We start from the raw sequence: 16,692 nt of genomic DNA, 5'->3' as shown, positions 1-16,692 counted from the left end.
GAGGACTAAGCCTGCCATGTGGGCTACCATGTGTCTTTTCACGCCCAAGGAGGGCTGCAGTTGACACATTGGAGGAATACACTTGAATCATGGCTGCTCAAGCGGTGTACGCCCTCTGGGATCCTGATAGTGCATCTTGGCAGCAACGATTTGGTGTACCTTGGCAGGAGGAAATTATTATTTGAATTGTTGATCACAGAAATGGGCTGGTTGGTATAGAAACTCCCTCAGTCAGTCATCGCTTGGTCCCACATCATCCAGAGGTTCCAATGGAGTGGGGGTGAGTTGGTCAGTACCCTCAATCAACTTGTCAAGCAGAATAATAAGAAAGATGGTAAGCGGTTTAGATCGCCAAGATTGCAGGCTATACTGCATAGGTGCATCCAAGGAGAACGCATATTTGCCCAGGATGAGGTTCACCTCTCTAAACTTGGTAATGAGATATTTCTTGAGAACATCCACAGGTAATTGATACATTGGCCACTTTGACATGACCATCTTGGGGGGATGCCAGGTAGCAGGTGAACTATGCAAGCCTGTGGCAGGTGAGGTCATAATTGGTGGGGCACTTCGGGTCCATACAAGGCATCCCTTTACTTGGGATAGGTGGGACAGGGGTCTCACTGGCCCTCCAGAGGATGCTTGCAACTAGGTGACTAGAGGCTGCAGGGGCAGGGGCTATGGGAATGCACACTGACAACATGCCCTTATGGCCAATCCTTGCACGGGTGCCAAGCTAGACCAGGCCCTTGGGGGGGATAATGAGGGTGTAGGGGGTGCCCGAGTTAGGTAACGATGCAGGCAGATGGGCCCTCTGCACATGCTTACTCTGGGGAGGGATGCAAAGCCCTCACAAGTGGACCAGTCATGATCTAACTCATAGGCTCAACACTGAACATGCAGGGGCACGGCTAGGTATGGTTCGGCATTTCTAAGCTTCAGTCTATGTTAAGGTTAGACATCCATCAAAAATTCTAAACAATACTGTAAGTTGTTTTATGGGGCTTCTGCTTAGAATTGTTTTGTAAAGTGATATTGAGGGCATTTTAATGTGAGATGATTTTGTCATCTTAATAAATACGGCCGGGGATTTATGACCCCTAACCCAAAAGTTTTAAAAGTGTGGTGTGTGCTGTCTTTAGCAATGGGAGATGACGAAGGTACAGATGGGAAGATCCGTGTTCATTCATGGGAGATGCTGGGTCTCGGCTATACCTGGCCATATGCCAAGGCACCCCCAAATTGGTGGAGCCGCTCCTGTGGTGATCGCACCGTCTAGCCAGTGGGGTCGGTGGAGTGTAACGTGTGACGCCGCCACCACCAGCTAGTATTGGGGTCAGGGATTGGGCTTTAGGCATGCGGCAACCCCGAAGCAGTTTAAGCACTTCAGGTCGCATCTGTTCCAGTTTGCGCCAGGCCCCATCAATAAAAGGGTCTGGGAAATGAATGATGAAGCGGACTCTTTTCCGCTCGTTACTCTGCCGACAGGACGCTACTAATAGTGTCCTGTCCGGGGTACCAGAGCTACATTTCTTTGTCCCGTCCACCATTCCCTTAGACAGCAGATTGCTGTGTGTTTCATTTTTTATCTCTCTCCTGCTTTCGTAATTTTTTTCTCTTTCAGCTTTATGTGATTTAAGTTTGAGTTTTTGTTAGCTATTTATCTGCATCATTTGTATTAACACTTCTTTTGCAACTGTTTGGCATCTTTGTTGTATTTATTGTTGTATCCTAGGCCAGCGGTTGAGGTCGATTGGTGGGGCACTTCCGCTCCATAGAAATATATATATATATATATCTCCAAGCATTTGGAGACGCACTCCTGCATCTGGTAATTTCAAAATCTTTATTGCAAGGAACAGGGTTTCAAGTCCGATTGTTTAAGTTCGTTCCTCAGAGGCAGTTGGAAAGTCACGCTTTGTTCGGCTCCCACTGATCCCTGCATGCTTGAGACAATTTATAGGCCTCCGGTGTGCCATTCATTAATTAGTTCAATTGTGATTTACAAACTGACCCAGTAGAAGGCGCCAGCTGAAACGCATAGATCATTTCTTTGTCTGTATGCACCCCTGCACTTTGCTGGTTATGGCCCCGTGATGAATGGTGGCTGACTTAACTTTGAAAAATAAATGAGTTAGCTCACACAAAGGATTTGTTGGTGCTGTTCTTCTGCTCGCCCTCGAGACGCGTGGAGTATTGGAAGGCTGCAAGCATCAATCAATCAATCAATCAGTGACACTTGTAAAGCGCGCTACATACCCGTAGGGTCTCAAGGCGCTGGGGGGGGGGGGGTGCCGCTACTGCTCGAACAGCCAGGTCTTCAGCTTCTTCCTGAAGGAGAGGTGGTCTTGGGTCAGGCGCAGGTCGGACGGGAGGGAGTTCCAGGTCTTGGCGGCCAGGTAGGAGAAGGACCTTCCTCCTGTAGTTGCTCTGCGGATGCGGGGGACGGCGGCGAGGGCGTGGTTGGCTGATCGGAGGTGGCGTTTGGGAGCGTAGAAGTTGACTCGGCTGTTGAGGTAGCTCGGGCCTTGGTCGTGTAGGGCTTTGTGTGCGTGGGTGAGGAGGCGGAAGGTGATTCTCTTGTTGATGGGGAGCCAGTGAAGGTCTCTCAGATGTCCGGAGATGTGGCTGGATCGTGGGATGTCGAGGATGAGTCTGGCTGAGGCGTTTTGGATCCGCTGGAGTCTCTTCTGGAGCTTGGCGGTGGTCCCGGCGTAGAGGGCGTTGCCGTAGTCCAGTCGGCTGGTGACGAGGGCCTGGGTGACGGTCTTCCTGGTCTCTGTGGGGATCCACCAGAAGATCTTCCGTAGCATGCGTAGGATGTTGAAGCACGCCGAGGAGACGCTGTTGACTTGCCTGGTCATGGAGAGGGAGGAGTCCAGGATGAAGCCCAGGTTACGTGCATGGTCTGTCGGTTTGGGTGCGGTGCCCAGGGCGGGAGGCCACCAGGAGTCGTCCCAGGCGGAGGGAGAGGAGCCCAGGATGAGGACCTCCGTCTTGTCCGAGTTCAGTTTCAGGCGGCTGGTCGTCATCCACTCGGCTACCTCTTTCATCCCTTCGTGTAGGTTGGCTCTGGCGGCGGCGGGGTTGTTGGTCAGGGAGAGGATCAGCTGGGTGTCGTCGGCGTAGGAGATGATGCTGAGGTGGTGTTTGCGTACGATGGCCGCGAGGGGGCTCATGTAGACGTTGAAGAGGGTGGGGCTCAGGGATGATCCTTGGGGGACGCCGCAGATGACTTCGGAGGCCTCTGACTTGTAAGGTGGTAGGCGGACTCGCTGTGTTCTTCCGTCGAGGAAGGAGATGATCCATTCCAGCGCCTTGTCCTGGATTCCGATGTTGCTGAGGCGCCGTATTAGGGTGCGGTGGCAGACCGTGTCGAATGCCGCGGAGAGGTCTAGGAGGATGAGGGCCGCTGTTTCTCCATTGTCCATCAGGGCTCGGATGTCATCGGTGGCGGCGATGAGGGCGGTCTCGGTGCTGTGTTTGGCTCGGAAGCCGGACTGTGAGGGGTCGAGGGATCCGTTCGTCTCGAGGAAGGCGGCCATCTGCTTGTTGACGGTCTTCTCGATGACTTTGGCTGGAAACGGGAGAAGCGAGATGGGGCGGTAATTCTTGAGGTCGGTGGGGTCCGCTGTTGGTTTCTTGAGTAGAGCGCTGAGTTCGGCGTGTTTCCAGCTCTCGGGGAAGATGGCGGTGTCGAAGGATGTGTTGATGATGTCTCGCAGGTGGGGTGCGATGACAGCGTCGGCCTTGTTGAAGATGTGGTGGGGGCAGGGGTTGGTTGGTGATCCGGAGTGGATGGAGTTCATCGTGCGGATGGTGTCTTCTGTGCTGATCGGGGTCCAGGCGTGGAGGGTGGTGGTGGGGGGGGCTGGCTGGTCGGTCGTGGTGTGCGTTGGTTGGTTGTTGAAACTGCTGTGTATGTCCGCGATCTTGTTGTGGAAGTATGAAGCCAGGGAGTTGCAGAGGTCTTGCGAAGGGGTGATGTCGTTGTTTCCCGCGTTGGGGTTGGAAAGCTCTTTCACGATGTTGAAGAGTTCCTTGCTGTTGTGTGCGTTGTTGTCCAACCGGTCCTTGAATGCTGTTCTCTTGGCGGCGCGGATCAGCTGGTGGTGTTTCCGGGTGGCAAGTTTGTAGGAGGTCCTGTTGTCCGGTGTCGGATCCCTTTTCCAGACTTTCTCGAGGGCTCGGCAGTTCTTCTTGGAACTCTTGAGTTCGTCGGTGAACCATGGGGCCTTCTTGCTGCCGGGTCTGCTAGGCGGGGTCCTCAGCGGGGCGAGTTCGTCCGCGCAGTTGCTGATCCACTTCGTGATGTTATCGGCGGCCTGGCTGGGGTTCGCTGAGCTGGCAGGAGGGTGTTGGCTCAGGGAGGTGGCGAGCTGGTCTGCTGTGATCTTGTTCCAGCTTCTGCGGGCGGTGTGTTGCTGGTGTTGGTGGGTCGTTGTTCTCTTGAAGGTGAAGTGGACGCAGCTGTGGTCCGTCCATTGAAGCTCTGTGGCGTGGCTGAAGTCGATGTCTGTGCTGGATGAGAAGACGGCGTCGAGTGTGTGTCCGGCGAGGTGGGTGGGGGTGGACACCAGTTGCTTGAGTCCCAGGTTGGCGAGGTTGTCGAGCAGGGTGCTGGTGTTGTGGTCGTTGTTGTTCTCCAGATGGAAGTTGAGGTCTCCCAGGAGGATGTAGTCAGCGGAGGGGAGGGCATGCGGGCTGACGAAGTCGGCGATGTCGTCGCTGAATTGCGTGCGTGGTCCAGGGGGTCGGTAGATCAGGGTGCCTCTGAGGGTGGTGTTCGGGTTGGTGTGGATCTGGAAATGCAGGTGTTCGGCGCTGGTCAGGGTGTTGTCGGTGCTGGTCGTGAGGCGGATGGTGTTCCTGTGGATGATGGCGATGCCTCCTCCCATCTGGTTGGCGTTTCGGTCCCTCCGGACGATCTTGTAGCCCTCTGGGATAGCGATGGCGATGTCGGGAGCTGAAGAGGCGTTCATCCAGGTCTCCGTGAGGAAGGCAACGTCTGGGGCTGTGGTGTCGAGGAGGTTCCAGAGTTCGATGGCGTGTCTGTGGACGGAGCGGGTGTTGAGGAGGATGCACTTGAGGTGGGTGCTGCTGGAGTTCGACTTGGCGGGTGCTGGTGCGGGGCTGGTCCGGCTGCAGGAGAACTTGCAGGCGTGGCAGCTGAATGGTCCGTGGGTGCGTCTTGGAGTGGCTTGGTGGCATTCTGGGTGTCGGCCGGTGTTGAGAGCGGTGAGGGTGGCGGCTGAGTACGTCAGGCGGGTCGGTCGGGCTCTACGGGGGCCAGGGGTCCTGGCACTGGGCGCGGTCCAGGCGCGGACGGGCGTAGACGGGCTTACCTTTGGCGCGCCTTCGGCGCGCCCGCTGCGCGTGACCGCTGCGCGTTCGCACGGTCGCCATTTAAGGCGAAGTGCGCGGGTGGGCGGGGCAGCTGGGAGGCGGGAGCGGGGAGGGTTACAGAAGAAAAAGGGGCGGGGACAAGCGGCGGTGGCGGGAAGGGAGGGCGGGGGGCGGAGCGGTAGGCGGACAACCAGGAAGGAGGGTACACACGATACAAAACTGAACAGGCACAAAATAGCGACAAAAACGGGGAAAAAGCAGAGAAAACAACAGATCAGTGAGACAAGCACAAATACCTGACAAAACAACCAAAACAAGGGGAAAAAGTGCTCGCAGCGGCGGCAGCCGGCGAACGAGGCAAAAACGAGGCAGCAGCGAGGCAAGGGGCACACGCAGCAGCTGGTGGCCGTGCGGCGCGGGGGTGTCCCACAAGTGGGTCACACTCACCTGCGTCGCACGGTCGCCATTTAAGGCCAAGTGCGCGGGTGGGCGGGGCAGCTGGGAGGCGGGAGCGGGGAGGGTTACAGAAGAAAAAGGGGCGGGGACAAGCGGCGGTGGCGGGAAGGGAGGGCGGGGGGCGGAGCGGTAGGCGGACAACCAGGAAGGAGGGTACACACGATACAATACTGAACAGGCACAAAATAGCGACAAAAACGGGGAAAAAGCAGAGAAAACAACAGATCAGTGAGACAAGCACAAATACCTGACAAAACAACCAAAACAAGGGGAAAAAGTGCTCGCAGCGGCGGCAGCCGGCGAACGAGGCAAAAACGAGGCAGCAGCGAGGCAAGGGGCACACGCAGCAGCTGGTGGCCGTGCGGCGCGGGGGTGTCCCACAAGTGGGTCACACTCACCTGCGTCGCACGGTCGCCATTTAAGGCCAAGTGCGCGGGTGGGCGGGGCAGCTGGGAGGCGGGAGCGGGGAGGGTTACAGAAGAAAAAGGGGCGGGGACAAGCGGCGGTGGCGGGAAGGGAGGGCGGGGGGCGGAGCGGTAGGCGGACAACCAGGAAGGAGGGTACACACGATACAATACTGAACAGGCACAAAATAGCGACAAAAACGGGGAAAAAGCAGAGAAAACAACAGATCAGTGAGACAAGCACAAATACCTGACAAAACAACCAAAACAAGGGGAAAAAGTGCTCGCAGCGGCGGCAGCCGGCGAACGAGGCAAAAACGAGGCAGCAGCGAGGCAAGGGGCACACGCAGCAGCTGGTGGCCGTGCGCCGCGGGGGTGTCCCACAAGCATATATATATATTATATATATATTTGTGTTCTTTAAAAAAAAAAAATTCACATTACCTCCCGTTCTGTGAAGAGCTCCAGGGTCCGGCTGCTGGTGGGCCTGGCCCTGCCCTATGGTCTCTGCAGCCCTGATTCACGCCTCATTAAATCCTGAAGTGCTGCTTAAATGAGCCAAAGCAGCACAGCAGGAGAGTTTAAAGATGTGAACTTCTGTCGCCGTTTCTAAGAGGGCTGGTTGAAATGTGACTCTGCATAACACTGTGATTTACTTACAGGTTCATCTGGCCCGCCCTTAAACCGGGACATTTCTTTAAATAACCCAGGCACTACCCAAAAACCGGGACATTTCTCCAAAACCAGCGACCGTCTGGGGAAATCCGGGATGTCTGGTCACCCTAGCCTGGAGTGATTAGGCAAGGGAAAAGGTCCACTCCTGGACCCCTCACACTGCAGCACAATCCTCACTGTGCAATACAACTGAAGAAGCTTCCTGCCCTTATGCACCTTATAATAGGGAAGAGGTGTGGCGCCGCGGCCAGGGCGAGTGACTCCGGAATCTGGGGATCACGGTTCGATCCCTAGCGCTGGTGGCAGATTAGCCCAGCACCCTGTGACTCTGGGCAATAGCTTGCTTAATCTTCCCAACGGCCACCAGCGCCTAGAGACGCTTACGGTTCGCGCTTTACAAATGTTGATTATATACTCCCAAAAAATGTAATCTTCCCCACGCAGATCAGCTTGAGGTGGGGCCTGGCACAAACATATTTTGTCATGGTGCGGCTATAAAGTACTACTACAGTGCCTAATTTGTTAAAGAAAGAGTGTCGGTGCAATTAAACGTCGGCTTTCTGAATACTAGTAGTCTTAAATCCACTTTATGCCTCTCTAATCCAGTATCAGATACTGAATATCTCTTTATTTCACTCTTGAAGGTTCCTGCATTCTCCTTTTGTGACGGTTTTGCCATATACACTTCCTAAGTCTTCCCACTTTGTTTGTTTTGTTCTCTCTTGCTGGGGGTAGAAGTCTGATACAGATAAATTGGCGCCGGTCCCTAAATATAAGTGCCGGTGGCCCCCACCGGCTCAAATTAAGCACTGCAGAGCAACATAGAATACCACATTCCCAAATATTTTTGGGAGGTGGTATAACACTCTTTAATGCGCGGGCATTAGCATCAACTGATTGCCTGGAGGGGATCTATGAGCCGGGTTTAGGCTGAAATCTGCGACAATTATATTCTAATGTGGGACTTTTTTAGACAGTGTACTTGCTACACTTAATTCCTTCATAAAATAAGTATTTTATGTGACCGGTCCTTGGGTTGCATGGAAGTTAGAAACGGTTTATATTAACGAAGGGTAAAACGTGCATTAAAGGGACTCCCAGTCTTGCATCAATGCAACTTAGGCTGCGTGAGTGCCCCAGCCCTACGGGACGAATCACTGGGCGGCGGTGTACACCGGGGCTGTCGTGCTGTTGAGGCCTAGGACTTGTAAGTCCGCGTGTGGGTAGCAGGTCAAAAGATTGTCCGGGGCATGTGGCGTGGGGCCAACTGTGGGCCTTTATTCGGGAAAGCCGGGTGACGGACTGGAAGTGAAGCATTGGGTGACGGCTAGTTTAGGTCTGTAAGGTGTGGAATTCTGCAATTCCTATACAGCTCCGCCAGTGCACCTCAGTCTTTATCACTCTCGTGTTATAATTAATATCAAACTGCCACCGCTCTATCGAACCGCCTCAATCCCGGCCAAACCTGCCACTCGCCGCACAGACGTAGGCATTTCTGGCACCAAGCCTACAACCTGACGTGTTTCTCGCTCCTCTTCCGTTGTCACTCAGCGGGTCCTCTCACAGACGAGACTGCGCCCCTCAGCCTTCACATGCGGCGTCCCCTCCTGGTATCCTACCTCGGTTCCCAAACCGGTTTGTCCGCCTTACAGTATGACCAGCAGACGCACCCAAAGGACTCCGCAGGGCCTTCCATCCTGGCGTGCGACCCTAGCACCTATAGTGGAGGGGCTGTAGGGAACTCGGTGCAGCTAATACATGGCACCTATTTACAAGTCCTTTCTTGTCTCGTGCTGGAGTTCTCCAGTCAGAGACTGCAAACTGTCGCGAGCTGCGCTGCAGTGAATGACACAGCAGGTGACGCAGATTATGAAAGTCCATCGCCAAATCCCAGCCGAAATGTCACCCTTGAGGGCCCGAGCAAAGACTTTGCTCCCGTTCTCCATGACTGACTGTCAATGCCCCCTTCCTGACCACTTTCCCACTCCCTAAAGCGACAAGTTCACCCTGCACAAACTGGAATGGTATCTACCTCAGCAGCTGGAAGCCTGCCCTTGGCTGTAGGAGTTGCCTGGGTGCGCCTTCCAATGTTGGCACATGAAACATGTGGGGCTTCCTTGTCCTCTTTCCTGGCTTAGCTTCCGCCCTTGTCTTCTTCATAATACCTTGTACTTGTTGAGAAATAGTAGGCAGGTGTAAGCAGGAGGAGTCCCCTGCACACACCTGTGTGTTTCATGCTGCAGAGGCGCACTGAGCGGGCAAGGAGCAGGTCCTGAGGCTGGACAACTGAAAGATCACCCAGGACTGCCAGAATCAGGGCACCTCAAAGATCAGACGCGCCTGACACCCGCTCACTTCCTCGCCAGGTTCTCCAAGTCCCCTGCAGGGCTTGTCTGCATCTTGGATTCAGAAGAGATCTTCACATTAGTGGCCAGGACGCGCATACCGAGATGATGAAAGCCCTACTGATCCCTCTGTTGATGCAAATCTCTCTTGCCATTGCTGCCTTTCCAGGTAGGTGCTCACACTGTCAGACACGGTGTCCTATGCCATAGTGTAGCATATGCCCTGTTCTCCTGATGCACTCTGGAAGCTATAGTTTCCCTTTTTCCTTTCATGTACCTGATCCACCCCATCACTGACAACTGAATCTGCTTTTTACCGCTTGTAGCAAACACAAATCCCATGAACCATTTCATCATATGGTCAAGTCAGCGGTCATGTGAGATGGGTGCACTACCTTACCCTAAACCCAGTCCCGCATCTTCAGCAACCTCAGAGACATGTTTCATCACTCTGCAGACGAGGTGAGGAGCGGTGGCCTCTTCAGAACGTATGTCCACTGAATATCAAACCCACAATGTAGGTGGGATAGGATATAAAGGACAAATACCGACGGTAAATCTAGATTTTCTATACCCAACTCTGCATATATGTACCTATCCAGTGCATGTCTTCAAGGTACATAGATGTGGAATTGGAACAGTAAAACTATACTTTACTATAGCTACTGACCTTTCAGTATTTTGTCTCTCGATATCCTCTCCTTTAAACTGTTATAACAATATTGTTGGTGTCAATATTCAGTAGTACACTCCATTCCAAAGATGAGAACTAGAGTGGCCTTCTCCTCTGATTTACATATTGGATTTCTACATGGACATCAAATAAGTGTAGCCAGGGGCAGCAGGTGCAACCGTTGGCAAGTCTTTTGGTAGCCCTCCTAGTCGCTTGAAGGCAATGGCAGGAATAGAAAGTAGACAGTGCTCCTGGAACTCTCTTTACTTTCTATAGCTTTAACTCCTTGCCATTCTGAATGAAATTGTATTGCATTGATGGAAACAGGGCGGCTATGTCCAACCATATGTTCTCATGTTGGGTCCAAGGGTATATGATTTCACATCCACACTCCCGGGAATTTTGGTCAATCGAGGTCCCCAGAATTCTGTAGACAAGACTTGGTCTGATTGTACCTACTGAGGTATCTTCTTAAACTTAGTTGGGTGTGCCCCAATGACCTTGTATCCTGCTGAAGTTTGAGTGGCAGCCTGCTTGGAGTGATGTGGTGTCCAGCTTCCGCCAGGAACTGGAGCGACTTTCTGTGAAGGTAGATATCATTTTCTCTCGTGCTCACAGATGAGCACTCACATTGACATTCTTTTGTGAGAGACTTCCTGTGTATAATATTAATCAATAACTATATTGAGTGACCAAAACAATGCGCCTTCGTGTTAAAGGCTTCCGCTGGAAAGGAAGTCTCCTCTGGGAAATTTTGTACCCTTCATTACGAAGCGGTGAGCGATGTCTGTCTCCCTGAAGTTAAAGTCCCTATGCTCCCCACATACTAATTACTTGTTGCATCTCATATGCAATATTTGTGCAGCATCTAAAATGTGACCCGATAATATCATTTTGTGCATCAATGGACGTACTGATGGCATTCAGAAGGATTTGTAGAATATCTGACCATTGACATTTAGGAGGCAGGGATTCTGTTTGCAAATCATTCCAAATGCCTTCAAATACAGTAACAGTCCACTTCCGGTCTCTGGACCTTGCTACAACTCCAATAATTCACTGACTGTATCTTTGGCATTCTTTGCCTCTGAACAGCACCCGACTGCCTGCCGGGTACGTTTGTAAGTCTGCACCATGAAAGTACCACATACGTACACGAAGGCCGTCCCTGCACCCCATCCTTGCCCTAAAATTCACAGAATGTCAAGATGGCGACTCCTGTCGCTTGAAGGGACATTTGCTACCATTAACCAAAACACATTGTGGTATCTTGTAAATGGACATCGGGAGGGACATGAAGTGGCCCTCTGAAAGGCTGCATCCCCGATGTCCTCAGCTGCGATTCACAGACTGAGTGAGAGCTGTTCACAGGGGACAGCTTCCACCCGAGAATTGCTACCACATAGTTTGGCCGGTTGGTAACCTGTTAATGGTCTGTGAGCAAAACTGTGGTTGCAAAGCACTGATGCATGCCAATGCAATGCGTAGGGAAGGGGGACCCCCTTTAAGCCTCATTCTCCGTCTCCCAGTGCACCCTTAGTACATTGCCACTTACCTCATTGCGGCTGCAAAGATTACAGTTTTGAAAACCGCAGCCCTGCTGATGGCAAAAATGATCCTTACTTTGGCCCTAAAAGTGGTTCCGCAGCTGTAAAGGTCGCCGTTGTCTCCAGGACCTGATGACTCGTTGCTTGATCAAGCCTGACTAAGTCCTCCTCCGAAACTCAAACCCAAAACACTCCATGTGCCCTTTGATTCCCATCTTTAACCCAGATGGACTTGCGGGTCTGCAGCACTGGCCTTTGGAGCCCCGAATTCTCAGGACATCGCAGCCCTAACCCTCAGGGCACTCCAGCCAACACTGCAGGGACGGCCAGCAGCGAAAGTGAACCGTCTCGCCCGGTTTCCTTTGGCAGCGAGAACAATCAGCACCACCCACACACCCAGATACCATCAGAGAGCGCTTGTGTAACTGCTGGCAGCAGCCAACAAGGACTTACCGCGGTAGATGTCGATTGCAACCTGTCCTGTCTGTGTGCAAAATGCTCCTGTGGCACCTCTGGGTAACAGCATTCTGATTTGTATGGAAAAGGCCCCATGGCACATCTGGGTAAACCGCAGTCCCCTCTGTGTGTGGTAACTGCTTTCATGATACCTCTAGATAAACCACAGACCTGTCTGTGAGGTAAACAACTCTGTGGCATCTCTGGGTACACCAGAGTCCTATCCGTGAGGCAAACAACTCCATGACACATCTGGGTAAACCGTAGTCCCCTCTGTGTGTGGTAACTGCTTTCATGATACCTCTAGATAAACCACAGACCTGTCTGTGAGGTAAACAACTCTGTGGCATCTCTGGGTACACCAGAGTCCTATCTGTGAGGCAAACAACTCCATGACACATCTGGGTAAACCGCAGTCCCCTCTGTGGGGGGTAACTGCTTTCATGATACCTCTAGATAAACCACAGACCTGTCTGTGAGGTAAACAACTCTGTGGCATCTCTGGGTACACCAGAGTCCTATCTGTGAGGCAAACAACTCCATGACACATCTGGGTAAACCGCAGTCCCCTCTGTGGGGGGTAACTGCTTTCATGATACCTCTAGATAAACCACAGACCTGTCTGTGAGGTAAACAACTCTGTGGCATCTCTGGATACACCAGAGTCCTATCTGTGAGGCTAACAACTCCATGACACATCAGGGTAAACCGCAGTCCCCTCTGTGGGGGGTAACTGCTTTCATGATACCTCTAGATAAACCACAGACCTGTCTGTGAGGTAAACAACTCTGTGGCATCTCTGGGTACACCAGAGTCCTATCTGTGAGGTAAACAACTCCATGGCACATCTGGTTAAACCGCAGTCCCCTCTGTGGGGGGTAACTGCTTTCATGATACCTCTAGATAAACCACAGACCTGTCTGTGAGGTAAACAACTCTGTGGCATCTCTAGGTACACCAGAGTCCCATCTATGAGGTAAACAACTTCTTGGCACATATGGGTAAACCGCAGTCCTCTGTGTGGTAACTGCCTTCATGATACTTCTAGGTTAACCACAGTAATGTCTTTGCAGTTAATGCCTGTGTGGTATTTTTAGGTAAACCACAGTCCTGTCTGTGCAGTAAAATACTATATGGTACATGTAGGTAAACCACAGTCCAGTCTCTGAGGTAAACAACTCTGTGGCATCTCTAGGTAGACCACAGTCCTGTCTTGAGGTAAACAACTTTTTTAGCATCTCTGAGTAAACCACAGTCCTGTCTGTGAGGTAAACAACTCTGTGGCATCTCTGGGTAAGCCACACTCCTCCGTGTGAGGTACCTGGCTTCACGATACCTCTAGGCAAACCACAATCCAGGCTATAAGGTCGTATTTGTATTGAAAAAGCCCCATGGCACCTCGGGGTAAACCACGGTCCCCCCTGTGTGTGGTAACTGCCTTCATGATATCTCTAGGTAAACCACAGTCCTCCTGTCTGGGAGATAAACAACTCTATGGCATCTGTGGGTAAACCACAGTCCTCTGTGTGGTAACCTGCTTCAAGATACCACTAGGTAAACCACAGTCCTGTTTGTAAGAAACCTCGAAGTAAGTTATCTTTTATCGAAAGTGCATATGTGGCACCTCCTTGCAAACCACTGTCCTGTCTGTACGGTAAAATACTATATGTATTTATTTATACGTTTTATATAGCGCTTGCTAGACCCGAAGGTATCAGAGCGCTTTACAAAACCATGACTAGAAAATACAGTAAAACAGACATGAGAACACAAACGAGGAGAGAATTCAAAAGAGAAAATAGTAAACATCCAAGAAATAAACGCAGTACCAAAAATAAGAGAAGCAATTAGAGAGGATCTAATAGACAGCATAAAACAGATAACCAGCCTATGGTCACCGGGACTAGATCAGTACACATGATAATTAATCCAGGTCAATAATCTAGGAGTTAAAGTATTTGTTGAGGAGGAGTTGTTTCAGGTTTCTTTTGAAGTCAGGGAAGATGGGGTTGCATCGAAGGTCACAAGGTAAAGAGTTCCAAATGTTGGGAGCATTTCCGGAAAAAGAGCAAGACTTGGTTGTTGATTTTTTTAGATGTGGAGGTATGAGTATATGGCACCTCCTTGCAAACCACAGTCTTGTCTGTGAGGTAAACAACTCTGTGGCATTTCTGGGTAAACCAGTCCTGTCTCTGCAAAATGTGCCTCTGTGGCTAGAACCACACTCCTGTCTGTGAGATACACAACTAACCATAGTCCTCTCTGTGTGGTAACTGGCTTCATGATACCTCTAGGTAAACCACAGTCCTGGCTATAAGGAATGCTCGTATATGAAACCTCTAGGTAAGATATCCCTTACTGAAAGTGCATATATGGCGCCTACTTGCAAACCACAGTCCTGGCTGTGCGGTACACAACTCTGTGGCATCTCTGGCTAAACCACAGTCCCAAGATCATGGAAGGTGCTTCTGTCTTTCAGAGTGCCACTTGGTGCAATATTCTGACTCTACAGTGCTACAAAAAGTAGTGCATTACATAAAGATCCAGCTGAAGCAAGTTTAACTCTAATTCCAATTAAATAAGTGAGGTACTTTGAGTAACTTAACAGATAGATTTAATTGCATTGTTAATGATTGCATCTACTTGGGCCATGAAACAAGATATGAGGAAAAAGCAATATGCCAATAAAAAAAAAACTTGGCAGAAACAATAACTGAAATAGAAGAAATGGCAGTAGAGCAATGGAGGTAATCTGAGAGCCCCATATATAAACAGATTAAGGTTAGGGTTCAAGCTATTAGGATGTAATTTATGAGCTCCGTATTCATCCATCTAGACACCCAAGTGGTTGTAACCACACCTTCGACAAATCAAAAGTTGCCCAATCTGGCAAGTATCTTTAAACTGAGTCTCCCAGACAAAAGCCACAACTGCAGATATTAAAGAGTTGACTGTAAGGTTATTTATAGTATTATACTGGGTTAGAGCCGACAGCATGTGCTGCAGCCCCCTGGAGTAAAATTCATGAGGATTCGGTCATCTGCACACAGCAAAAGATGCACTGCTCAGCCATTCAATGTTGGTGGGAAAACACTCTCTTCTTCTAAAGCAGCCCCATATCTATGGTGTAAAGACTGAAAAGCGGGGAGCGAAGGGGACACAGCCCTGTTTCAGACCTTTATTAATTCTTATCCTTATCGATACATGCAAGTTCTGACCTAGCTTGATTCTAACTCAGGTGTTAGTATGTAATGCAACGATGGGATTCAGAAGGGACTCTGCAATATCCCAGTTTTAAAACTTATGCAAGAGTGAAGATGCAGCAACTCTGTCAAAAGCCATCCTATAGCTCAATGAAACAGATATAAAACCTACACTTACAAAAGCTAATCAGCTTCTAACTCATTAATTGTAAAGCCAGAATGCTGTCCATTGTGTAGCAGTTAGGTCTGATGCCTGTCTGTTGTAATGGGATAAAATGTAATTTGGTGGCCTAACTCTCAAGATCCTGCAGTAATAGTTTGGTAAAATATTTTGTTTTGTTGTTAAGCAATGCAACCTTTCTATAATTTGATTTCAGACCAATATCACCCTTCGTATGCTTTGGCTGCAACATAGAATCCTGTCAGAAGCTGAAAAAAATAGAACTGTGCCAAATCTTTAAATAAAGGAAATTATAGCGTTGCCTTTAAAATGTGGCCATCTTAGACTGTTTGGAATGCCATTTGGTCGCAGGGCTACATCTGTACAAGCTATTTAAGTTTATTTGACAAGATATTCCTCAACCAACATACAGGTTCCTGTACCTTGAATATTATCAATTTCTAGTGGGAGTACTGGAGCCAAATATAGTTGTTTTATGTGTTTATTCCATCCAGAGAGGGCTATGGAGTTTGCATTGTACAAAGGTTTTGGACTGACTTTGCAGTTGACAAAATGCCAAAATTCCTTGCCATCACCAGATTTGCATATAATGTGGATTTCAATACTTTGCTTTTCAGCATAGGCTTTTTTTGTGTGCGCAGAGCTGTTTTTTGTAGTCTTGTTTGAGATCTTTAACCATTGTGCTGTCAATCCCAACCATGCCATTTAGTCTATGTCCTTATTTATTTGATTTCTAGCCATACGCAGTTCAAGGTGGGATTTCCGTTTGTTATCTTGACAAGACTTAAAAGATTCGGATCTGAAAGTACCTACTACGTGTCTTAATAAGTTGTCAATTACCACAGCCAAAATAATGATGGCTGTATCAGAAGTGGGATTGGGAGATATTAGCTCAGAAAGAGTTTTTTTGTTAACAGAAGGACATTCCTCTTTATTACTGCCTTTGCTTGCAATACATTCCATTTTATCCTTTTCAAAGCCTCCATGCTGGCAAATACACCAATGGAATGACAATCTTGCGAGTCTTCCAAACTGTAACTAATTGAGATGATTTGAGCTGAATTATCACTTTCAATTCTATGTACCATATTAAACTCACTGACAGGCAAACGCTTGCACTGCAACAAAAGTACAATCTAATGCAGTGTTTGTTCAGTGAGAGAAATGTGCATATCTAATAGGATTATCCTGCCTTTGCCTTGCATTTAAAGCTCTTACATAAAGGGCCCCTAGGGAACAGAGAAATTGCAGACCTAAATTATCATTTCCAAGAATGGGTGTGTAACTGACCAGTAAGTGAAACAAAGTCATCACACTGAATGCTAAATTCCAATTAAAATCTCATTTAAAATGAGGAACGAAGAACCTCATGAATTACTGCAAAACACAAAAGTTTGAAATCATTC

General features: G+C 49.8%; 1 protein-coding gene and 1 long non-coding RNA gene across 2 annotated transcripts in view; one reads left to right on the top strand and one right to left on the bottom strand.

Annotated features, from left to right (window-relative positions):
* Positions 1–16,692, bottom strand: part of LOC146868127 (uncharacterized) — a 124,853-nt gene that overhangs the window by 74,292 nt on the left and 33,869 nt on the right. The gene's annotated exons all lie outside the window — the stretch shown is intronic.
* LOC146868126 (alkaline phosphatase-like) overlaps positions 9,091–16,692 on the top strand; it is a 215,904-nt gene continuing 208,302 nt past the window's right edge. Inside the window, exon 1 of the mRNA XM_085608993.1 lies at positions 9,091–9,395. Coding sequence (XP_085465119.1) covers positions 9,332–9,395 — 64 coding nt within the window. The 5' untranslated portion in view covers positions 9,091–9,331. The remainder of the gene's footprint in view (positions 9,396–16,692) is intronic.

The sequence above is a fragment of the Triturus cristatus genome, chromosome 1_2 (assembly GCF_964204655.1).
Source record: "Triturus cristatus chromosome 1_2, aTriCri1.1, whole genome shotgun sequence".
NCBI classification, from domain to species: Eukaryota; Metazoa; Chordata; class Amphibia; order Caudata; family Salamandridae; genus Triturus; species Triturus cristatus.
Note: the sequence above shows the minus strand (reverse complement) of the source record. Positions and strands in the feature narration are given on the sequence as shown.